The sequence below is a fragment of the Oncorhynchus gorbuscha genome, linkage group LG07 (genome assembly GCF_021184085.1).
Source record: "Oncorhynchus gorbuscha isolate QuinsamMale2020 ecotype Even-year linkage group LG07, OgorEven_v1.0, whole genome shotgun sequence".
NCBI lineage: Eukaryota > Metazoa > Chordata > Actinopteri > Salmoniformes > Salmonidae > Oncorhynchus > Oncorhynchus gorbuscha.
The window spans coordinates 49,447,665-49,473,629 of NC_060179.1; the positions used below are offsets into that span (position 1 = coordinate 49,447,665).

Sequence of the window (25,965 nt, forward strand, 5' to 3'; positions counted from 1 at the left end):
CCTCATCCCCACAGTTTTTATTTATTTACTTTTCTGCTCTTTTGCACACCAATATCTCTACCTGTACATGATCATCTGATCATTTATCACTCCAGTGTTAATCTGCAATATTGTAATTATTCGCCTACCTCCTTATGCCTTTTGCACACATTGTATATAGACCCCCCTTTTTTTCTCTGTGTTATTGACTTGTTAATTGTTTACTCCATGTGTAACTCTGTGTTGTCTGTTCACACTGCTATGCTTTATCTTGGCCAGGTCGCAGTTGCAAATGAGAACCTTTTCTCAACTAGCCTACCTGGTTAAATAAAGGTGAAATAAAATAAAATAAAATAAATTAAATGAGACGCTCAGTGTTGTATGTCCCAATTAGAGGTTTGTGTAACAGCCATCCATCAGAGGATATTGCTGCACACATTGTGATATTGGAACCCCTCTGGCCCAGGACATCCACTGAGGCTCTTTTCCCAATCACATTCCTTCCTCGCCACCGTGTTTTGGCCAAGTTGAAACCAGCCTCATCCACAAAGATGAATACGTGGGGTGTTTGCCTGGCTTCAATCTCCATGACTCTCTAAAATAAATCCACAAGACAACATAAGAGTTAGGATACTACGGTAGTTTACATTATACCTTAAAACACGCCATTGTGTGCCTCTGCCCTGTTTGGTTTTGTTCAAAACCAGTTCTATATTTTATAGTCATTTTACCTGGACTTATTGGTTCCTGAGTTGCTTGACTCGTTCAGAGTTCCTCTCAAAGGGACAGTGCGCAACTGCTTCATTCTGACTTGATGTTGTTTCAGGACTCTAGAATAGTTGTCATGCTTACATTGTCTGCCAACACTCTGTCCTGAATCTCTGTGAGTTTTATGCCATTGTTTCTGATGACCATATCAACGATTGCAGTTTCCTGCATAGCAGTGAAAATCCTACCTCTCCCGCCTGTAGGAGGTAACCGTTGGGTCCTAAGCAGAAATACAAAAACAATTACACACACGTAGGTTTGGAGGCTTTGCTCAATAGACTTCTGTAATGTGCAGTTCAGTCAGATGCCCTTGCAGAATGCACATGTTACCTGTTGTTTTGCTGGAAATTTCTCTGAATAGATGCCACTGTTGAGTGCTGCAGATTTGGCTGCATTCTCAGACCAGCCTCTCTCATTGATAGATCATGATATATTACATGATCATATATAGTAGCCCTAATCTCATCTCAGACTACAGCTCTTGATCTTCCTCTCGGTCTTCTTCCACCATGCATATGTACACCTCTCCCTCTCCCAGCCACTCTTCTTCCTCTGTCAGCCACTTCTCTATCTCTGGCTGGGTCCATGTGTACATTACAGTACAGCATTATTCCTAAAATGTCCCCTTTTGTATAGATGGTAATGAAATGGAAAGACTAACACCTGGGTAGGTGTTCATCTACAATGGGAATCAGCTGTGGTTGGTCTAATTGTTTTGATAGAATTTCATTTTATAGATTTGGAAAATATTTCAATTCGCTATTACTGTAGAAATGTAGCAAATGTAAGTCTTACTCAATTTTGTGTAATTTTAGGTTTTGATTTTAAGTTTAACAGTTTTGAAAAGTGTATGTAAACATGTGCAAATTGGCCTGTAGGTACATAGACTTTTGGTGGTGGTTGTGTCTGAGTGAGAAAAGAGTTTATGAAAATTGAAAGATGTAGTCATTGAATGCATTTTGTGCCAAAGCAATGAAAAATGATCCATAGTTTAGCCCACATAGACTGCTGTTATGCTCACTGTGTGAAGAGTTTTGAAAGAGTGACCTAAGTATTGAGAAATGGGTCCGAGCGATTGTAAAAAACTGTAAGTTTGTGATGAAATGTGAATTGAAACTGTAAATAGTTACAAAAAAATAACAATACAAATTGATTGCTACTGTAAATAGTAAAAATAGTCATTGAATGAAGACATAATAAAATATTTAATGAGGAAAAATTATAGAGAAATATTTAACATGCGAAACTCATGTTAAACAACATCTGGTGTGTGTGTGCGTGTGTGTGTGTGGGCATGCGTATATGTGTGTGTGCGCGCCCGTGTGTTTGTGTGTGAGCTGAAGTCATCCTCTGAAAAGCTGGTCAGGTTCACACCATCAAATCATCTTCGTATATGCAGCAGAAAAGTCGACGGAAGAATCTCATGACTCTGCTTTTCTTTGGTTTAATGACCACAACATCTTCTGGAAAAGAGAAGGAGAAGAACAATCACAACAACAAAATAGCTTAAATTAGTTACAAATTAGTTAGTTATAAAACTGTCGTGTTAAAATAAAACAATAGCCAATACCTTATATTACAGAGGGAAATGAAAACCTGTCAAAGTGATCTGTGTTAATGTAACTCACCTGACTGGAGGTCAACTGGTTCATTCGTAACCTTAAGGTGGACTGGAATAGTGGCCAGGGGTGTTGTGATGTTGTCCACCTTAACTGGGGCATCAACCAGGGGTGTTGTGATGTTGTCCACCTTAGCTGGGGCATCAACCAGGGGTGTTGTGATGTTGTCTATCTTAACTGGGACATCAACCAGGGGTGTTGTGATGTTGTCCACCTTAACTGGGGCATCAACCAGGGGTGTTGTGATGTTGTCCACCTTAGCTGGGGCATCAACCAGGGGTGTTGTGATGTTGTCTATCTTAACTGGGACATCAACCAGGGGTGTTGTGATGTTGTCCACCTTAGCTGGGGCATCAACCAGGGGTGTTGTGATGTTGTCCACCTTAACTGGGGCATCAACCAGGGGTGTTGTGATGTTGTCCACCTTAGCTGGGTCATCAACCAGGGGTGTTGTTGTGTTGTCCAGCACTTTGTCATGGATAGTGGTCAAGGGCTTTTTGATGTCTGGAAGTGACAGGGGTTGAAGCAACTCCAACACCTTGACAGGGTTAGGGACAAATTTGTTGGCGATTGCCAGGTTCATGTCCACAGACTGAAAGCAAAAATATGAAATATTTAATATAGATATTATTTAACATAACATTTGCAACATTGCAGATGTTCTATTTCTTTTTTTTAAACAATTTACCAATATTGACAACAATACATTTTTGGATCAGAGACAACTGAATGAGTGGACTTTAATAAGATAAACACTTAAAACCATCGCTTACTCCATTGCTCCCTGAATCTTCAGCCTCGTCGACGTCTGCTGCTGAGAGGAACATCTTGGGGTACAATTTCTTTGCAAACAAGGTGGCCACCACTAAACATCTCTCCTCATCACATGTGAAGGCTTCAATCTCCAGGCACTGGGATGATGGGCACCTCTTCATGATAGTGAGGAACTCTGACTCAAGGTTGTCTGATGTAGGAGGGAGCCTCTCCAAGAATAGCAGGACCATTTGTTTCAGGATGATTTTCGTGCCAAAGCCCTGCATGGCATTAGCGGCGAAGCTTGGCGATGCGGTGCAGGATGTCAGGGCAAAGTCTGAGGGTGGAATGCAGGATGTCAGGGCAAAGCCTGAGGGTGGAATGCAGGGGGCTGGGGAAAAGCCTGGAGGTGGAATGCAGGGTCCTGGGGAAAAACCTGGAGGTGGAATGCAGGGTGCCGGGGCAAAGCCTGTTGGTGGCGGACAAAATTAAGATCAGTCTTACATAAAAACTAGAAGTGGCACTCTAGTGTCCTTTTCACCTCAGGTAACACCTGATGTACTTAACAAAAGTCACCTCTCAACAGGTGGTCTAGGTATGTCATGACATAGCACAAGTGTGGGGGTGGGCCATTTCTCTTTTGTTCTATATTGCTTCTTTATTGTTCCTCAAGAAAGGGGTGCGGCCGATGACTTCACGGATCACCATCAGACCAACACCTTGAATAGCCTGCTCCTTGAAGTTGGCAGTTGTCTCTAAGAAACTGTATTTTGCTAAAAACGTTTTCCCCTTGAGAGCAGTTGTCGCCAACCTTTTCTGAGTCAAAATCACTTTCTGAGTCAAGATCAATTTCTGAGTCAAAATGCAAGTCCAGATCTACCGCTCAGATTTTTTTTAAACATGACTTTAAAAAAAGTTAAACGATGCAACATGAACTATTTCTAAACTGTTCTGTAGCAATGAGGTTTGTTCAGTAGGTTGTAGGCCCAATACATTATCACTGCACATGGGCTACGCTTGGATTGGCCTGCCAATGTTGATCTTTTCACACCGTGGGTTTAAATAATATATATATTTTTTTTTTGATAGATGATAACACTGGTAATTAGATAATGTGTTGTATTATTTGGGAGGCAAAGCTGAGTGAGCATAATAATTCACTTGAATTTTTTTACAGGACTGATGGTCAGTCTGAGGGGAGAGACAAGCAGTGAGGCTTGCCTCTCAACTTACTCCTCTGCACTCCAGCTGAGGGTGAAACTCAAGCAAGGCCCACTGCATTATTTCCACCTCATGCACCAATTCATTTGATTTGCTCTCTGCGCCTGCCGGGTTCGCGTTCTACCTTCAGACACATGAAATGGTTCAAAATGTGAAAACTATGCCTTCCCGGCGCTAGGGCTGCTGAATCAAGTGCTAGGGCTGCTGAATCAAGTGCACCTACCACCAACAACCTAGGGCTGCCACCAACAACACTAGGGCTGCTGAATCAAGTGCACCTACCACCAACAACACTAGGGCTGCTGAATCAAGTGCACCTACCACCAACAACACTTGGGCTGCTGAATCAAGTGCACCTACCACCAACAGCATGAAAGTAACACAAAAAATAGGAACGTAAGGCTTTATTGTTGTTTTTTAAAACATTTTTGGTGATTGACTAGAAATGCCTTGGTGATCGACCAGTCGATTGCGATTGGCCGGTTGGTGACCACTGCTTTAGTGTGTGTACTGTATTCATACTTGGTATATCTCTTTTCAACAGGAAAAGTTCAACAATCTCTGGAGGACGTCTTTAACTTAATTACCAAACTGTCGAGTTATAAAACTTTAGCCAATAAGTTACATTACAGTAAAACATGATCACCTGTCAAAGTGATTGTGACAGTGTAACTCACCTGACTGAAGGACAAGTGTTTCATCCAAAACCTCAAGGTTGACTGGATTAGTGGTCAGGGGTGTTGTGATGTCTACCACTTTGACAGGGTTAGGGGTCTCCGGGATCGCCAGGTTCAAGTCCACAGACTGAAAGCAACAAGGACACAATATTGACCAGAACATTTGCTGCATTTCATATCTCCTTTTTCTCAACATTGACATTTATTTGTATTTTTATCAGAGATAATTTAATGAGTGGACATTCATAAAGATAAACACTTGAAATCATTGCTTACTCCATTGCTGCCTGAATCTTCAGCCTTGTCGAAGTCTGCTGCTGAGGGGAGCATCTTGGGGCACATCTTCATTGCAAACAATTTGGCCACCACTAAACATCTCTCCTCATCACATGTGAAGGCTTCGATCCCCAGGCACTGGGATGATGGGTACCTCTTCATATACTCCCAGTAGAAGGTGTAAGCCCAGTACTGCATACTGTCAGAGTCGGTACACTTCTCCAGCTCCTCATTAACGATGTTGCGGAATCTGGCAGTGATGCTTTGAAACAGCGTGCAGATACGATCGGTGATAGTCAGGAACTCTGACTCAAGGTCCTCTGACGCAGGAGGGAGCCTCTCCAAGAATAGCAGGACAATTTGTTTCAGGATGACTTTCGTGCCAAAGCCCTGTGTGGCATTTGCGGCAAAGCTTGGCGACGAGGTGCAGGCTGCCAGGGCAAAGCCTGGGGGTGGAATGAAGGGTGCTGGGGAAAATTCTGTTGGTGGGGTGCAGGGTGCCGGGGAAAAGCCTGGTGGTGGGGTGCAGTGTGCCGTGGAAAAGCCTGATGGTGGCGGACAAAGTGAAGATCAGTCTATTGTTGGGTTTTTTACAAACATGTTTAGTGATTGACTAGGAATGCCTTGGAGATCGACCAGTCGATTGCGATTGGCCGGTTGGTGACCTCTGCTTTAGTGTGTGTACTTTACTGGATTTATACTTGTGATATCTCTTTTCAACAGGAAAAGTTTAACAATCTCTGGAGGACGTCTTTAACTTAATTACCAAACTGTCTAGTTATAAAACTTTAGCCAATAAGTTACATTACAGTGAAAAATGATCACCTGCCAAAGTGATTGTGACAGTGTAACTCACCTGACTGAAGGACAAGTGTTTCATCCAAAACCTCAAGGTTGACTGGATTAGTGGTCAGGGGTGTTGTGATGTCTACCACTTTGACAGGGTTAGGGGTCTCTGGGATCGCCAGGTTCAAGTCCACAGACTGAAAGCAACAAGGACACAATATTTAACAGAACATTTCCTACATTTCATATCTCCTTTTTCACAACATTGACATTTATTTGTATTTTTATCAGAGATAATTTAATGAGCAGACTTTCATAAAGATAAACACTTGAAATTATCGCTTACTCCATTGCTGCCTGAATCTTCAGCCTCGTTGAAGTCTGCTGCTGAGGGGAGCATCTTGGGGCACATCTTCTTTGCAAACATTTTGGCCACCACTAAACATCTCTCCTCATCACATGTGAAGGCTTCAATCCCCAGGCACTGGGATGATGGGTACCTCTTCATATACTCCCAGTAGAAGGTGTAAGCCCAGTACTTCTTACTGTCAGAGTCGGTACACTTCTCCAGCTCCTCATTAACGATGTTGCGGAATCTGGCAGTGATGCTTTGAAACAGCGTGCAGATACGATCGGTGATAGTCAGGAACTCTGACTCAAGGTCCTCTGACGAAGGAGGGAGCCTCTCCAAGAATAGCAGGACCATTTGTTTCAGGATGACTTTGGTGCCAAAGCCCTGCATGGCATTAGCGACAAAGCTTGGCGACGAGGTGTAGGTTGCCAGGGCAAAGCCTGGAGGTGGAATGCAGGGTGTTGGGGCAAATTCAGGTGGTGGGGTGCAGGGTGCCGGGGAAAAGCCTGGTGGTGGCGGACAAAGTGAAGATCAATCTTACATAAAAACTTTAAGGCTTTATTGTTGGGTTTTTTACATACATGTTTGGTGATTGACTAGAAATGCCTTGGAGATCGACCAGTCGACTGCGAATGGCCAGATGGTGACCACTGCTTTAGTGTGTATACTTTACTATATTTATACTTGGGATATCTCTTTTCAACAGGAAAAGTTCAACAATCTCTGGAGGACGTATTTAACTTAATTACCAAACTGTCTAGTTATAAAACTTGAGCCAGTAAGTTACATTACAGTGAAAAATGATCACCTGTCAAAGTGATTGTGACAGTGTAACTCACCTGACTGAAGGACAAGTGTTTCATCCAAAACCTCAAGGTGGACTGGATTAGTGGTCAGGGGTGTTGTGTTGTCTACCACTTTGACAGGGTTAGGGGTCTCTGGGATCGCCAGGTTCAAGTCCACAGACTGAAAGCAACAAGGACACAATATTTAACAGAACATTTGTTACATTTCATATCTCCTCTTTACCTCTTTATTTTTATCAGAGAAAATTGAATGAGTGGACTTTCATAAGGATAAACACTTGTGATTGTTGCTTACCCCACTGCTCCCTACTTCATCCACATTAAAGTCTTCCACTGAGAGGAGCATCTCCAGCTGGAGATTGTTCAGCAATATTCTGCCGATTATGTTGGCCACCACTAAAAATCTCTCCTCATCAAATGAGAAGGCTTCAATCCCCTGGGGTGATGGGTACATCTTCATGTACTCGCAGTAGAAAGTGTCAGCCCAGATGCTCTTACTATAAGAGTCGATACACTTCTCCAGCTCCTTGTTGACGATGTTGTTGGATCTGGCAGTGATGCTCTGAATTAGAGTGCAGATATGATCTGCGATAGTGAGTGGTGGGTGGCAAGATGCCGGGGGAAAGCCTGGTGGTGGGGAGCATGACGCCGGGATAAAGCCTGATCGTGGGGGGCAGGATGCCTGGGCAAAGCCTGGTGGTGGGGGAGCAATGCCTGGGCAAAGCCTGGTGGTGGGGGGCACTTTCCCGGGGCAAAGCCTGGTGGTGGGGGGCATGATAGAGGGGCAAGGCCTGGTGTTGGGGGGCATGATGCCTGGGAAAATCCTGGTGGTGGGGGGCAGGATAGAGGGGCAAAGCCTGGTGGTGGGGGGAAGGATAGAAGGGCAAAGCCTGGTGGTGGGGGGCATGATAGAGGGGCAAAGAATGGTGGTGGGGGGCATGATAGAGGGGCAAAGCCTGGTGGTGGGGGGCATGATAGAGGGGCAAAGCCTGGTGGTGGGGGACATGATGCCGGGGAAAAGCCTGCTGGGAGTGGGCATGATGCCGGGGCAAAGACTGGTGGTAGGGTGCAGGATGCAAGGGCAAAGCCTGGTGGTGGCTGGCAGGATGCCTGGGCAAAGCCTGGTGGTGGGGGGCAGGATAGATGGGCAAAGCCTGGTGGTGGGGGGCATGATAGAGGGGCAAGGCCTGGTGTTGGGGGGCATGATGCCTGGGAAAATCCTGGTGGTGGGGTGCAGGATAGAGGGGCAAAGCCTGGTGGTGGGGGGAAGGATAGAGGGGCAAAGCCTGGTGGTGGGGGACATGATGCCGGGGAAAAGCCTGCTGGGAGTGGGCATGATGCCAGGGCAAAGACTGGTGGTAGGGTGCAGGATGCTGGGGCAAAGCCCGGTGGTGGGATGCAGGATGCAGTGGCAAAGCCTGGGGGTAATATGCATGGTGCCGGGGCAAAGCCTGCAGGTGGAATACAGGGTGCTGAGTGTTTTACCACAACATTCCCTTGAAATTAGAAGGAGAAAATCTATCTCATACAAACACAACTTATTGCGAAACTGTCTAGTTTCAAAACATTAGCTAATAAGTTATATTACAGTAAGACATGGACACCTGTCAAATTGATCCGTGTCAATTTAACTCACCTGACTGGAGGTCAACTGGAGTCGTGGTCATGTTTGTTGTGATGTTGTCCACTTTGACGGGGTTAGTGATTAGGGGTGCTGTGACAGACTGAAAGCAACAAGGACATCATACTTAAGGTAATATTTGCGACATTGCAAATCTTCTTTTTATCAACAACAACAACAACAAAAATGCTTTGTATGAGTGGACTTTCATAAAGATAAACACTTGTAATCATTGCTCACCTCACTGCTCCCTGAAGCTAGTGTCCCTTCATCCACGTCCTTCAGCTTTACCAGCTCCTCGACCACATGGTGAACCATGTGCCTCGTTAGCATGGTGGCCCTGGCAGATGTTGCCAACTTTAGTACCAGCTCCGTGCCAGTATAGTAATGAAGATGAGTATGGATATTTGTCACCATCTCAAGGATCTGGTACCAGCCAATGTGCCAGTTGGCCTTGCTCCCTTTCTTTGTGACTTTGACCCCACACAGTGACAGCTGGTGGATTATGTCGTTTATGAGGGGCCAGTAATGAAGGTTGATGTCTTCCTCTAGGTGGCCTTCGAAGACTACATAAACTATCATGCCAATGATGTTCCTCAGGAGCTCCGAGGAGATTACCAGCTGGTCAGGGCACTTTGGACGAACCTCGCTTGCCTTGGGCTCTGATAGCCAGCTGCGGATAGAGCTTAATGGAATGTAGTCAGCAGGAGCTTCAAACAGCCTCTGGACTTTGGTGCTCACAGCTTCAATGATGGTGCTGATCAAGGTGGAACTTTGGGTGAAAAGAGCTCTCCTAAGGTCCTCAGGGCTGTTTAGGCACTGGATCTTACGGTTGAGTGAGTGGACCATCCTGACACCAGTGGAACGGGAGTAGTAGACTTGAGCGACAGGAGGAGCCTTCAGAACTCTAGAGAGGTTCTCCACTACTGCCAGCACTATGGTGACACTCATGTCACTCAGGGCCATGGAGGACCGGTCACAGGGGCTTTCCATCTGGCAGGACCAGAGGGCCTGGAGCAGCCTGGACACGATGTCCACCACCACCTTAGAGGGACAGCACAGCTCAGAGTACGGCTGGAAGGCCAGGCTCTGGGAAATGCTCTTTCGAGCTCTTACAACTTCATCGCAGACCTCAGGGTTTCTAAAATATACAAGCCAGATAGAGAGAAGAGGAAACACTTTTATGCACTTTGAAACGCATCCTCTGTAAGAAATGTGCTACATACAGTAAATGAAGTTTGATTGATATCGGCCCCTGCACTCGTCATTTCATTTAGCATCAGTAGATGGATAGAATAATACATAGACCAAATAACTGTAACAGAAAGAGTGAATGTGACTCACAGGTAGGAGAGATCAGCAGTAAAGTCAAGTGAGTTAATGGCCTGACTAAGGTCGGTGGCCAGCTCAGTAAAAGCCTCATGTTCAACGTCCCTCATTCTGAGTTGAGTGTTCACCTCCCAGGTCTGTCACAGGAAACAGGGGGTGCCATTAATGCCCATAGCAGTGAGGGTAAAATATTGATATCAACATACCATGAGCCAATGCTAAATAAGTACATTGTTTATTAGAAAGGATAACTCACTGACTGTATATTATCTCCACTTAACTTATACTGTAGACATCTTTCTAATCTCTTACCAGGTGACTAATGTCATTCCCTTCCTCTGCTTCCTTTCTGAACCTTAAAATCAAATACAGAGCAACTGAACATTCCTGCCTTTTTTATCCTTCCTCTACTTTCACATTGATTTCCCATTGAGCCTATGACAGTGATTCAGTGGCGTAGCCTGACATTTGTTGATGGGTGGGCCTGCAGACATTTGGGTGGGCCAGAAACTTCCTGCTATTGTACACATTTTGCCATGAGGCTGAGAGAAAATGCATTTTTAAACCTAACTGAAGTTACAATACAGATATGTTCAAATCAAATCAAATCAAATTTATTTATATAGCCCTTCGTACATCAGCTGATATCTCAAAGTGCTGTACAGAAACCCAGCCTAAAACCCCAAACAGCAAACAATGCAGGTGTAAAAGCACGGTGGCTAGGAAAAACTCCCTAGAAAGGCCAAAACCTAGGAAGAAACCTAGAGAGGAACCGGGCTATGTGGGGTGGCCAGTCCTCTTCTGGCTGTGCCGGGTAGAGATTATAACAGAACATGTTGACTGATAAAGGCACGGAATTATGAGCTGAATTGTTTGCTAAATGAACAAATGAAATAGGCTGTGGCATGGTGCATATAGCCATAGAAGCACAGTGAAATATGCCTCAATGCAGTCATATTTGTGGCTTATTGGGAGTGTGGCTTTCAGTTAGTTATTTTTGGCAACCCATCCCCGGAGAGTGAATGTCATTCCAGAACATCTGTTCTGTTATATTTCATCAAATTTGTGCACTGATTGCCATGAATTCTATCTGATGGTGTTTAGGTAAAAAGAAAATCATGTCCCATTCAGAACACAAGCAATTCAAAAGATATATACATATTTCTTTACTCAAGCCGAGTTGGTGGACCTGGCTCCCCAGTGGGCATGTCTATGCCCTTGCAGTGAATGACAGTGGTAGTGTACATGGCATTGAGATCCTATAAAATTATAAGGGCTATGTCATAAACGCTCAAAGTTACAGAATGGGAGGAAAATGGCAGCCTTTGTGGTCAGGGAGAAATCCGGAGTGAATTGCAGTACAGCAGCCTGGCCTCAAATACTAGACGTAACATAGTAAATGTAAATTTGTGACACTCAAATGAGTATGATATGTTACGTTGTACATAAGAAATAAGGATATTTAAGCCAAAAACAAAACGAGGGAGGTTGGTTGGGGAAGTCCCAAAGGTTGCGTGTTCGAATCACATCATTGACCATTTTATAATTTTAGCGAATTAGCAACTTTGCAACTACTTAGAACTCTGTCGCTACTTTGCAACAACTTAGCATGTAAAACAACCCTTCCCTAACCATAACCCCTAACCCCTAGCCTTGCTAACGTTAGTCACCTAGCTGACGTTAGCCACAAATAAGTGGAATTCAGAAACATATCATATCTATTGCAAATTCATAACATATTGTACGGACTGCTTTAAAAAAAAGAAATCTCTATTTTTGAGGTAAATGGCATGTTACCGAAGGTCCTGACATTTTTGGGGTAATTTTACTTGTTTGAAAAACTTACCCCAACCAGCGATTCACTTCCTCATCATCGTTTTGCAGTACTGGGGCTCTGAAAAAACATGAACAAATGCTCTCAATATAGTGATGCTGGTCTTTAGATGTTGTACATGTGAAATTGTGTCATTCCAAATGTATCCGCATCGGTTTATTCCATTTTGCGCTAATCTGTTTCCCATATACAGCTGTTCCATTCTCTGTGTAGCCTGCTGCTAGAATGGACGGAGAGGTATCCCTCGAGGTGCAACAAAATGTAATATAACGTTGTGGATAAAGTTCAGAATGATACAATTCTACCCCAACTGCCTTGAATGAGGGGTCGCCAGTGTAGCTAACAAACATACTGTGCAGATAATGTTCAAATTCATTGTTTTACACAATATTTTATCATAGTACTGGCTGACCACTGGCTTACCAACTCCCTTACCAAAATGGCTGACTTTTTATATTGTCATATGAAGGTTCATATTCATTCTAGTATTCTGATTCCTAATCATATGGTACATAGTACAAGTAGCTGTACTCACCGCTCCAGGGACTTGTTCTTAATAAGCCAGTTGCTCATGTCCTCCACGGTGGTGTGGTGAGGGACATGACACTGGAGGCCTTGTCTCTGGAGCACCAAAAACTGTTTCATCAGTTTCTTCTGCAAGACAAATCATGTTGTCAAAAAGAAAACCTAGGGTTTGCTTTAGCCGGTCTGAATTGACAGGTGGACAGGGTTTGTACTAGGGATGTGCCAGCAGCAAACCACCATGCATCCCACTGCTGGCTTGCATCTGAAGCTAAACAGGGTTGGTCCTGGATGGGAGACCAGATGCTGCTGGAAGTGGTGTTTGAGGGCCAGTAGAAGGGACTTTTTCCTCTGGTCTAAAAACCAATATCCCAATTCCCCAGTGTAGTGATTGGGGACATTACCCTTTGTAGGGTGCCGGATTTCTGGTCACTAAAGATCCCATGGCACTTATTGTAAGAGTAGGGGTATGAACTCCAGTGTCATGACTGGCCCTCATACCATCATGGCCACCTAATCATCCCCAGCTTCCAATTGGCAAATTCATCCCCTTCCTCTCTCCTGTAACTATTCCCCAGGTCATTGCTGTAAATGAGAATGTGTTCTCAGTCAACTTGCCTAGTAAAATACATGCGCATCTTTCCCTTTTATAGTGATTTGATAGGTAGTGTTTCTTGATGCAGGAATCAGTCAGTTTTAGTTATAAGCGATTTGATAAGAAAAACAAATCGATGCACTGACATTTGTTGAAAAAACACAAATTTTCCTTTCAAAATAAAATTGTGCTGTTGTAGATGGAGCTCATGAGCTGGACCTCACTGAGCTGGATCTGTCTGAGCTGACTTCCGTGTGTGTGTGTGTGTGTGTGTGTGTGTGTGTGTGTGTGTGTGTGTGTGTGTGTGTGTGTGTGTGTGTGTGTGTGTGTGTGTGTGTGTGTGTGTGTGTGTGTGTGTGTGTGTGTGTGTGTGTGTGTGTTGTGTGTGTGTGTGTGTGTAAATTATGTACAGTGGGAATCATAAGTATTCATCCCCCTTGTGGATGTTTTCAAATGTTCTTGTATTACAAAGTGGGATTTTTTTGTCAATGATCTACACAAAATACTCCATCATGTAAAAGTGAGAAGAAACATTTACAAATGAATAAAAATGAAATAACTAAAATATAGTCGTTGCATAAGTATTCACCCCCTTGTTTAGGCAAGACTAAATTAGTTCAGGAGTCAAATGTGGCTTAACAAATCACAAATTACATGGACGGTGTGAAAAAAATAGGGCAAGACCTTGGAACTAAAGTTCGATCTGACATTTTGGTCAAAATTGAGTTATTCACATAGAGATTCCCTTTAGGTGGTCCTTTTCATGTGAGATATGTCCGATTTTTCTTGAACTCCATTTATATTGAAAGAAACATGTATAATCTGAAAGTTCTGTCTGAGCAAACATCTTTTAACTTGGTGCTATTAGGTTCTGTCTGCAATCCAATTATACAATACTGGGTTGTCAGTAGAAAATAATTGTCTGTAAGGTGATATACAGCGCATGGAAAGTATTTAGACCCCTTGACTTTATTCACTTGTTGTTACATTACAGCCTTATTCTAAAATGGATTAAATTACATATTTTCCTCATCAATCTACACACGATACCCCATAATGACAAAGCAAAAACAGGTTTTCAGACAAGTTTGCAAATGTATTAAAGGTTAAAAAACAGTAATACCTTATTTACATAAGCATTCAGACCCTTTGGTATGAGACTCAAAATTGAGCTTAGGTGCATCCTGTTTCCATTGATCATCCTTGAGATGAGTCCATCTGTTAATTTCAAATTATTGTAAATGATTTAGAAAGGTCCCACAGTTGACAGTTCATGTCAGAGCAAAAACCAAGCCATGAGGTGGAAGGAATTGTCCATAGAGCTCTGAAACAGGATTGCGTTGAGCATTGAAGGTCTCCAAGAAGACAGTGGCCTCAATCATTCTTAAATGGATGAATTGTGGAACTACCAAGACTATTTCTAGAGCTGGCCACCCAACCAAACTGAGCAATCGGGGGGAGAAGGGCCTTGGTCAGGGAGGAGACCAAGAACCCGATGGTCAATATGAAGGAACATCTGGAGGAAACCTGTCACCATTCCTGATGCATGGTGGTGGCAGCATCACGCTGTGGGGATGTTTTTCAGTGTCAGGGGCTGGGAGACTAGTCAGGATTAAGGGAAAGATGAATGGAGCAAAGTACAGAGAGATCCTTGATGAAAACCTGCTCCAGAGCGCTCAGGACCTCAGATTGTGGCGAAGGTTCACCTTCCAACAGGACAACCACCCTAAGCACACAGCCAAGACAACACAGGAATGGCTTTGGGACAAGTCTCTGAATGTTCTTGAGTGGCCCAGCCAGAGCCCGGACTTGAACATGACCGAACATCTCTAGAGAGACCTGAAAAAAGCTGTGCAGCGACTCTCCCCATCCAACCTGTCAAAGCTTGAGAGGATCTGCAGAGAATAATTGGTGAAACTCCCCAGATACAAGGGTGCCAAGCTTGTAGCGTAAAAGCCAAGAAGTCTCAAGGCTGTAATCTCTGCCAAAGGTGCTTCAACAAAGCACTGAGTAAAGCATCTGAATACATACGTAAATGTGATCTTTCTGTTTTATATTTTCTACATTTGCAAAAATGTCTCAAACCTGTTTTTAATTTGTCGTTTTGGGGTATTGTGTGTAGATTGAAGAGGGGATTTTTTTTTTTTACATCCATTTTTGAATAAGGCTGGAACGTAACAAAATGTGGAATAAGTCAACGGGTCTGAATACTTTCCAAATGCACTGTATTTATTGAGTCATGAAGAGGAAGACATCAATAAACAATTCTGAGATCTGGGACTTGAATAATACCCATTATCTCAAAACCTTACATTTTGCATTTACTTTTTCAGAAGAATGGCCATAACGTAGCCACCCTCCCACCTCTAAAACAACAGATTTACAAATGGCTTAAGATTTTGATTCTAAGAACTTTTAGGTACCTTTAAGGTGACCTTACTGGGTTATGAAAGAAGAATGAACTACAAAACAGTTCTGAGATCTGCGATGTGAACACTTTGATGCTCAATATCTCAGATCTATGCTTTGTACATATAGAAACTTATAGTCCCAAGGTCTGAAGGGGATGACATGATTTTTTTATGACTACCCTTTCTTCTGTCCCCTGTACATACAACATCTGTAAGGTCCCTCAGTCAAGTATAGAATTTCAAGCACAGATTCAACTACAAAGACAAGGGAGGTTTTCAAAAGCCTTGTAAAGAAGGGCAGTGCTTGGTAGATGGGTAACAAAAACAATTAGATATTGAATATCTCTTTAAGCATGGTCAAGTTAATAATTATGTCGTCCTATTTGACCTAAATGCAGCCCATGTTTGGTGCAAATCCCACACTTCACTTCACAAAGTAACTGCCTCCTTATTTTCCAGCATCGAGGTGGCTGCATCATGATATGGGTAGGCTTGACATCGACAAAGACTGGGGAGTTTATCAGGATAAAAAGAAATGTGACGGATTTAAGCACAGGAAAAATCCTAGAGGAAAACCTGCTTTGCACCAGACACTGGGAGATGAATTCACCTTTCAGCAGGACAATAACCTAAAACACAAGGCCAAATCTGCACTGGAGTTGCTTACCAAGAAGACAGTGAATGTTCCCGAGTGACAAAGTTACAGGTTTGACTTCAATCTGTTTGAAAATCAATGGCAAGACTTGAAAATGGCTGTCTAGCCATGATCCCCATCACCTCCTAGACAGACCTTAAAGAATTATAACATAAATAATATTGGGAAAATATTGCACAGTCCAGGCTTGCAGAGCTCTTCAAATCAAAAATCGAATTAAATGTTATTTGTCACATGCGCCGAATACAACAGGTGTAGTAGACCTTACAATGAAATGCTTACTTACAAGCCCTTAACCGACAATGCAGTTTTATGAAAAAAAAGTATGAAAAAAGTATTTACTAAGATAATCTAAAGTAAAACATAAATAGAAAAATATCAAATAACTAAGGAGCAACAATAAAATAACAGTATCAAGCTATATGCAGGGGGTACCGGTACAGAGTCTATGTGGAGGCTATATACAGGGGTTACCGGTACAGAGTCTATGTGGAGGCTATATACAGGGGGTACCAGTACAGAGTCTATGTGGAGGCTATATACAGGGGGTACCGGTACAGAGTCTATGTGGAGGCTATATGCAGGGGGTACCGGTACAGAGTCTATGTGGAGGCTATATACAGGGGGTACCGGTACAGAGTCTATGTGGAGGCTATATACAGGGGGTACCGGTACAGAGTCTATGTGGAGGCTATATACAGGGGGTACCGGTACAGAGTCTATGTGGAGGCTATATACAGGGGGTACCGGTACAGAGTCTATGTGGAGGCTATATACAGGGGGTACCGGTACAGAGTCTATGTGGAGGCTATATACAGGGGGTACCGGTACAGAGTCTATGTGGAGGCTATATACAGGGGGTACCGGTACAGAGTCTATGTGGAGGCTATATACAGGGGGTACCAGTACAGAGTCTATGTGGAGGCTATATACATGTGGTACCGGTACAGAGTCTATGTGGAGGCTATATACAGGGGGTACCGGTACAGAGTCTATGTGGAGGCTATATACAGGGGGTACCGGTACAGAGTCTATGTGTGGGGCTATATACAGGGGGTACCGGTACAGAGTCTATGTGGAGGCTATATACAGGGGGTACCGGTACAGAGTCTATGTGGAGGCTATATACAGGGGTACCGGTACAGAGTCTATGTGGAGGCTTTATACAGGGGGTACCGGTACAGAGTCTATGTGGAGGCTTTATACAGGGGGTACCGGTACAGAGTCTATGTGGAGGCTATATACAGGGGTACAGAGTCTATGTGGAGGCTATATACAGGGGGTACCGGTACAGAGTCTATGTGGAGGCTATATACAGGGGGTACCGGTACAGAGTCTATGTGGAGGCTTTATACAGGGGGTACCGGTACAGAGTCTATGTGGAGGCTATATACAGGGGGTACCGGTACAGAGTCTATGTGGAGGCTATATACAGGGGGTACCGGTACAGAGTCTATGTGCGGGGCTACAGAGTCAATGTGTGTTAGTTGAGGTAATTGAGGTAATATGTACGTGTAGGTAGAGGTAAAGTGATTATGCATGGATAATAAACTAGTCTCAGCAGTGAGAGTAGCGGCAGTGTAAAAATGGGTGGGTGAGGGGGGACAATGCAAATAGTCCGGGTAGCATCTTGATTTGCTGTTCAGGAGTCTTATGGTTTGTGGGTAGAAGCTGTTAAGTAGCCTACAGTGCCAGTCACAAGTTTGGACACACCTACTCATTCCAGTTTTTCCTTTATTATTTACTATTTTCTGTAGAATAATAGTGAAGACATCAAATGAGAAATAACTCATATGGAATCAGTGGTGAAAAGTACTTAAGTTAAAATAATTTAAGTAGTTTTGGGGGGTATCTATACATTACTATTTATATTTTTGATTACTTTTTTTTTTCCTAAAGAAAATGATGTATGTTTTACTCCATCCATTTTCCCTGACACCCAAAAGTTCTAGTTACATTTTGAATGCTTACCAGTACAGGAAAGATGTTTTTTGTATTAACAATTTTAAAATATAGTGATCCCAGAAAGCCAGATTGAGATGTGTAAATTAGACTTGCATTCAGTCCTTATGTTACTATAGAATTGGCTATGTTGCAGCAAAATTAGGCCTTTATCATAAGAAAAACAGTTACCATGATGAGATGATAGGTCTACATGCATTGTGAACTACACTCCATACTGAGATGGGCTGTCTGTCCGCACCATGAGCATTGATGATTGATCATGTAGAGAGTAGGCCGTAGAGAGGCCAGATTTAGACATCGCATATACAGTAATTTAACAGTTCCATTTCACGTCATGCTGTTGATATAAAGAATTTATTATAATTGACCATTTCTCACAGTTATTTATCCTGGGAAAAGGGAGTGATTTTGGGTGCTAGATCTCATTAAATCTCTGTAACTGAGTTCATGCTATTCAACCCTAGTGAGTATATAATGCGAACATCTAGCAACCCATAGGTTAGCAACACACATTTTAGATAATTAGCAACTTTTTAACTAATTACAAATGTTTAGCTACTTTGCAACTACTTAGCATGTTATCTAACCCTTCCCCTAATCATAACACTTTACCTAACTATTAGACGTAACCCTAACCCCTAGCTTAGCTAACGTTAGACACTTAGCTAGAATTCGTAACATATCACACATTTTTCAAATTCCTAACAAATTGTACTTTTGCAAATTTGTAACATATTGTACTTTTTTCAAAATCGTAACAAATAATTAGAATTGTAATTTGTATCATATCATACGAAATGGGTGATGGACATCCACAAATGAATACGTACCATACAAAGTGTAACATGTCATACGAAATCGAATGTCTCGGATTTACGTACATGATAAATACTCTGAGACCAGGTTGCCACGGTGGTCTGCAAACCCACAACCTTCTGGCCCACAGCCCTGTGTGCTATCAACATTCCCATGTTGCCATTTAATGCTTACAGGATGATTCACCATTTATAAAACTGCATATCTAAGGCTCTTGTCTGTCCAAGAAGTTAGGGTAAAAGGTAGACATGTTATATGTTATCCACTTTGTCTTAGTTAATATTTTGGGTATATGGGAGGGTCACTGTATTTTTAAAGTAGGGTTTTAGGTTAAATATATTTTGCTGAAGGGAGGGCCATCCATTTTCATTTCAGAAAGGTTCGATTTCCTCCATGTAAGTCTTATCATAAATAACGTTCACTCCCTACAACATTCACATTTACTCAACTGTAACATACACTTTCGATATGGTGTTTTTCTGAAATGAAGATGATTTAATTTTACCTGCTCATTGTAGTAGTTCTTGTCCCAGCACCGCTCTACAGTCTGACGGTATTCAGCACTCAGACTGAACATCTTGAGAACAGAAAAACATACCAGGACTTTCTACAAGGACATAATTGAACGATTAAAACTCAAATAAGATATGTCATAGGATTTACCTGTGCAGATGTAGAAAGGGCACGCGGGATTTTATTGCTAAAATCCATGAATTATTTGAGCAAATGATAGATGGACTTTTGACAATAACTCAAAATAAAGATGAGTAATCGTAGCTAATTCGCAAAGGTGTTCGTGCTTGGGTTGGCGCAAACTAATGTTTTTAGCTAACATTCTGACATTCTGGAGAAATCAAACATTCCATCTCCATAGAAATTGATTGTGAACATAATGTTATGGATTGTGCGTATTGTTGCGTAATACTGTAGGTTACAGGTTCGATAATAGTCACACTGCGTGTGACAGGTGATGCGCTGCGCTCTCGTTCCTCACTCGTAAAAGCTAATGCAAAAAATGCATGATGTCGATGATCAAATAACGAAAACATCAACATAGGAATAATTGTCAGCAAAATTATTTTTTGATTTTATTGACTGCTGCTTAAACATCAAAGACAATGGCAATGGTTAGCCTATAAATACAGTCTACATTTATTTACACTTGCAAATAGCCTACATCTATAATCTATTTTGAAATAACAATAATGTATATGATTGTTACAGTACAGTACAGTTACACTGATGCACCGAACCACAAGTGTTTTGTGAAATAGGCCTACATGTAATTTCAGGAGAATGTTGCCAATTATATTTTAGCAGATTTTCGACTATGGCTCAAAATCTGTGTATTGGGCTCAAGTGACACAAGGGACATTTTCGTTCATTATATCCCCTTCAAAGTATAAACATATCAAAGGAATTTCTGTAGCAAACTGGGGCCATTTTCTCAGCTGAGCTGCTTCAGCTCTTCTTGCCAGGTGATTTAACAGTCCTATTGTGAAGACAGAGATGACCATAGAGCACTGATATATGCTACATAGCTGTAGAGAACAGTCTTTAGCATACACCAGAGAGGCTAGGAGTTATTGTGGAGGACAGAATGGAGGACTTTGTGACCTTTTTATACCTCACAAGGAGAAAGGAACTGGATTGTAAACTTGAAAACCACCTCAGTGCAAGTGTGTGTGTGTGTGTGTGTGTGTGTGTGTGTGTGTGTGTGTGTGTGTGTGTGTGTGTGTGTGTGTGTGTGTGTGTGTGTGTGTGTGTGTGTGTGTGTGTGTGTGTGTGTGTGTGTGTGTGTGTGTGTGTGTGTGTGTGTGTGTGTGTGTGTGTGTTGGAGTGAGAGCAATGGAGGCAGCATAAACTTGTTGGAGACATGCCTGAAAGAGCAGAAGAGGTATTGATCTTTTTTCACCGGTTTAGAAATGCACGTGTCTCATTTCTCGACTACGACTCATATAGTTGTATTACATCAAGGTCATAATTGTTCAATTTTTGAGGAGGAGCTATCCCCAAATGTGGTTACTTTTCCTACAGTATGTGATTTTCAGGTCCAGACACTTCACCTTCTATATGCCGGCTACCATTTTATAAGTAACCGGTGGAATTTCAGTGGACCACTAGATTACTCGACTTTATTTAGCAAAGTAATCAAGCTCAGTCAGGTTAGGTAACATTCAGTCCAAGTGAAGATGGGTAAAGTTACCAAGTATGTTAATTTCACTGATATGATCTATCACCTGTTATCAACATTACACTGTTTACATTTTTCCTATACCGCTGGCACACCGTTTACAGTAATATCCCACGCGTTGTGTCACACAGTACATATTCAATAGGGCTATTATTAACAACTGTGGCTGTCTTTGAAAATGAGGGACATTGACCCTCTCTTTTGTCACATAAACCGTCTACAGTGTTTGCCATTGAGCGTGGTCGCAGTTAACTCCGTGAGTGGCCTCACCGTGAGAGGAGCACGGTCATGGGAGGCTTGGAGTAAACTATTGTTTTGGTTGTCCCACCCCATGTCAGGCAGTTGACCTATATTGCACCACCCAAGTGCTGTTTCCACAAGCACATCTGTCCCCAATCCGCAGCCAACCATCCACAACCGCCTGCCCCACTCGGTATTCACAGACAATGAGTGGCTTTTCTGCTTTACACCATCTTACTACAGCAGATTTATTTTGAGACCGCCCTGAAGAAGGACATTATTTGTGAAACATGTATTTATTAGGTTGATTAGCAAACTGTCTTCCCTCAAAATTGGGTGCATTGGTTGGCCTGAGTAAGGAATTGAAGATCACTGTCATTATTAGGAGAGAGTCTCAGTGATGGTCAATGGAGAGCCAACAGGGCTTAAAGGCCCAGTGCACTCAACATTCTGTAGTTTATATCATATATAGGTAGACTAGTGGTTAGAGTGTTGGGATAGTAACTAGAAGGTTGCTGGATTAAATCCCCGAGCCGACAAGGTAAAAATCTGTCTTTCTGCCCCTGAACCAGGCAGTTAACACACTGTTCCCTGGTAGGCCGTCATTATAGATAAGAATTTGTTTATTAACTGACTTGTCTAGTTAAATAAACAAAGTATTGTATAACAGCTGATGAAACTGACACAGTAAAAGCATAAAACTTTCAACTTTCCATGGTGACATGGAAATAACAAAGAGAGGTCCAAATCTCTCTGCCAATAACAGTAAGTTTTCAGTTTTTCCCTCCCAACTCAGACCACTCTCAGACAGTCCTACCAAAATTATTGTTTGAGAAGTCGTTTTTGCTAAAAAAACAAAAAGCTATTTTTTGGCCATTTTAATGGAAAGCTATTACAGTAAGGTAATTAATTGTTAAATTATTTGATATTGATATAATTAAATGGCTAAATTAGGCTTTTAAAGTAAGTGTTGCTGCTAAGGCTTTGGACAAGGTGGTGATGCATTTTCAGTGTCAACCACAAGTGGGCGCTATATGACTACTGTGGTTCCTTTTTGAAGCACGAGAAACTGAGCTGGAATGGGATTTGCTTTTCCATCACATCCCACAGACAATTCTCTCTGGTAGAATCGAATGTTTTTACAGTTGTGTGCTAGTTATATTCCAACATTTGTTGTGCCATTTCATTGAGTAAAATGACGTTCAATTAGGTACGTCAGTGTTGTTGGAACAGATCTGCATTTCAGGTGCTTACTCCGTCTGACCAGCGATGATTAGTAAGATATGCTCATAGTGCATATTGTTCTAGTCATTCTTTGCCATTCTTTGACGGCGTATTGTACTCTGCATAGAGCTAAAGTAGATCTGCGCCGTAAAAAGCTGGTGCGGAGGCCAGGTCAAGCTCTTCTGTGGTTCTCTCTGGAGTGTCGTTTAATGCATATGTTTGGAACTGTTTTATACAGCACACAGTCTGTTTCAACACATGGGAGAAACCCTGGCCTACACATGAGTATAGTTTAACAGTATCCACAGTAAACACCAGTCAGTAAATCAGCTCACAGCACAGGCAGAATCGATCCATGACTTACGTGTGTGTCTGTGTCTGTGTGAATTCGTATGCATGTTTTCATGTTTTTGTGTGTGTGTGTGTGTGTGTGTGTGTGTGTGTGTGTGTGTGTGTGTGTGTGTGTGTGTGTGTGTGTGTGTGTGTGTGTGTGTGTGTGTGTGTGTGTGTGTGTGTGTGTGTGTGTGTGTGTGTGTGTGTGTGTGTGTGTGCACAAGCACACAAACAAAACAGGATGTAGAAACATGTACCACTATTTGAATCATAGACTTGCTATGGGGTCTCCGGAGTGGCGCAGCTGTCTCAGTGCTCGAGGTGTCACTACAGACACCCTGGTTCGAATCCAGGCTGTATCACATCAGACCGTGATTGAGATTACCATAGAGCGGCGCAGAATTGGCCAAGCGTGGTCCAGGTTAGGTCGTCATTGTAAATAGGAATTTGTTCATAACTGACTTGCAATCTAAAAAATGATAATAAATGAGTAGAACATTCTAATTGACTTGTAAGCCAACTGGCTGGTGGTGAATTTTGATCTATTTCTGACTGAAATATTAAAACGTTATGGAGTTTAGAATCGTCAATCAAACTATTTATATGACCTAAACTCCACTCATCCTGCCCATTAATGCACAGTCTTGACCTATCTGCCTATACATACTGTATAGGTTAGATTGCGTAAACAGATCCGCCCTACAGTTTCGAACAGGGAATAATAGTAATTAAAGTGTATGCGTTTCGTGCAAGCGGGGCAAAATCGTTTTGACTAACCAACCTGCCTCCCTTCCGCCCCTCGACCCTACACACTTTCCATCGCTTGCCTGCAAAGTAAACACAGCAAGCCATAGGAATGTTATCCCAAACCTACTAATTTGCCTTGATTACATTAATATTTTTCAGCTGGAATTGCCCTTTTCCCCTTCCTATTGCTCTTGTTTATTTTGTTCCCTTGCTCCTCTCCTTCTCCCCCCATGCATTGCTTTCTCTATTAGTGTACGATTAAGGATGATTAGCTGGCAGACAGATGCCCTGTAGTTCCGGTGGCGAGGGGAGGGTTGCGAGCAGGAGGGAGGAGGTTTGTGGGGGTGGATGCCGATGGGTTTGTAGTAGAGGGGTTGGCAGGTTTTCAGTGATTGAGTGTTCTTGTCTCAGCTTGGTCTTCTTCCTGGGTCAATTGTTCTCACCAGGATGTACTTTCTTCCTCTCTCTCCCTCCCCCTCCCCCTCCCTCTCCCTCCCCCTCCCTCTCCATCTCTATCTATCTATCTCTCTTTCTCTTTCTTTCTCTCTTTCTCTCTCCTCCTCTCTATCCCCCTCTCTCTCTCTTTCTCTCTCCCCCCTCTCTCTCTTTCTCCCTCCCCCCCTCTCTCTCTCTCTCTCTCTCTCCTCCTCTCTATCCCCCTCTCTCTCTCTTTCTCCCTCTCCCCCCCCTCTCTCTCTCTCTCTCCTCCTCTCTATCCCCCCCTCTCTCTCTCTCTCTCTCTCTTTCTCTCTCACCCCACCCCCTCTCTATCCCCCTCTATCTACCCCCCCTCTCTCTCTTTTTCTCTCACCCCCTCTCTATCCCCCTCTCTCTACCCCCTCTCTCTCTTTTTCTTGCTCTCTCCATTACTCCATCCCCCTCTCTCTCTACCCCCTCACTCTCTTTTTCTTACTCTCTCCATTTCTCTAACCCCCTCTCTCCACCCCTCTCTCTCTCTCTTTCTCATTCTCTTTCTCTCTCCATTTCCCTCTCTCTCTCTCTCTCTCTCTCTCTCTCTCTCTCTCTCTCTCTCTCTCTCTCTCTCTCTCTCTCTCTCTCTCTCTCTCTCTCTCTCTCTCTCATGTTTCCGTACATCTTGTTTTTGCTTTACATCTGTTGAAGTGTCTGTGTTGGGTGTCCATAATGGGGTACGATGGAAGCATCTCAGCTTGGCTCTAGGACATAGCAGGACATCCATTCCTGTCTTTGGATCGTAACCCATAAGGCTTGTGTTGGGAATCCATCCAGGGAAAGCACTTACTTCCACTTACTTTCCGAAAGCAGTGAGGTGTTACTACACAGAAACAGCATTGCAGAGCTGTAAAGAAATCACAGCCTGACATCTCGGATGTTAGATTTACATGCGTCATGATTTTGTGAGGCAGTGAATCCCATAAACCTTATTGCTATTTATGTGCAATAAAAAGCTCCTCAGCCAGGCCAAGCTGGGCCAAAGGAACATATGAACAGGTGTTTGTCTGTTTCTTGAATCTGTTGCAGCTGTGACATGGCAAATGTACACACCTTTTTTTCTCCATTGTTACTTAGGGCTTGGTCGTAATACCATACTGTGCTATGTAGCAGACATCACAGAAAACATGTGGCGTTCCTAACCTTGGACTTTCGATTGGGAACAACAGACCTATTTGTCCGGTGATTGTGCGTTCAGATACTAGAAAACCAGACAGATTGACAGTCAATGATTCTTGCAAGCCTCTTTTTTTTATCCCTCAGTGAAATTGATTATGTGCAATACAGTGCCACTCAAATAATCATATTGTAATGAAGAACAAAACAAATCTAAAAGGTCATTCTATGTTTTCTCTACCACCTGCATGTACTGCCTATTTGATGTCTTAGAAACAACTCCTGTAGGTTTGTTGGTACACTTGTGGAGAGTGTCGTCTTTTTACATAGGCCTTGGCTTAAGAGCTCCTTTGTCTTTGATGAAGTGGGTCAGGCTCACGGGGGGAAAGGAGGGACCACCAGAAGAACGAGGAGAGCAAGGAGATGAAGTGTGTGGTTATTCTGTCAGGGCTGAGCAGCACGAGGCACCATGCCAACGGAAACTCTCCCTCGCTCGCTCTCTTTGTAACACACACGCATGGATGTGTGCTTTCTCTCTCTCTCACGCACGCACATACACACATTTTCCCCATGCGTGAGACAGTTTGTGCCTGGGTTTGTCCACAGAAATTATTTATTAAATAAACAGAATTATTCGCCTCGTAGACAAGCCTAA

The 25,965-nt window shown here is 42.9% G+C and overlaps 1 protein-coding gene across 1 annotated transcript; it reads right to left on the reverse strand.

The window, feature by feature from the left end:
- Nucleotides 1-1,933: 1,933 nt before the first annotated feature.
- On the reverse strand, nt 1,934-9,149 carry LOC124039243. Its single transcript, XM_046355152.1, has 11 exons — nt 9,099-9,149; nt 8,874-8,961; nt 7,533-8,688; nt 7,271-7,397; nt 6,426-6,937; nt 6,150-6,276; nt 5,294-5,838; nt 5,018-5,144; nt 3,140-3,588; nt 2,376-2,958; nt 1,934-2,210 (listed from the first exon to the last, which is right to left on the reverse strand). Exons 3-11 carry the CDS (start codon nt 8,670-8,672, stop codon nt 2,116-2,118), a joined length of 3,705 nt encoding a protein of 1,234 aa, XP_046211108.1. The 5' UTR covers nt 8,673-8,688; nt 8,874-8,961; nt 9,099-9,149; the 3' UTR covers nt 1,934-2,115.
- Between the last annotated feature and the right edge of the window lie 16,816 nt (nt 9,150-25,965).

What these genes read in the sequence shown, in the direction of transcription:
- LOC124039243 (XM_046355152.1), bottom strand. Translation starts at nt 8,672, where the DNA reads ATGCATATTACCCCCAGGCTTTGCCACTGCATCCTGCATCCCACCACC. An exon ending in AAGATTCAGGGAGCAATGGA is followed by an intron (nt 2,959 to 3,139) that starts GTAAGCGATGGT and finishes TTTTGCTTTCAG; the next exon opens with TCTGTGGACATGAACCTGGC. An exon ending in ACCAGTTGACCTCCAGTCAG is followed by an intron (nt 2,211 to 2,375) that starts GTGAGTTACATT and finishes TCTCTTTTCCAG; the next exon opens with AAGATGTTGTGGTCATTAAA.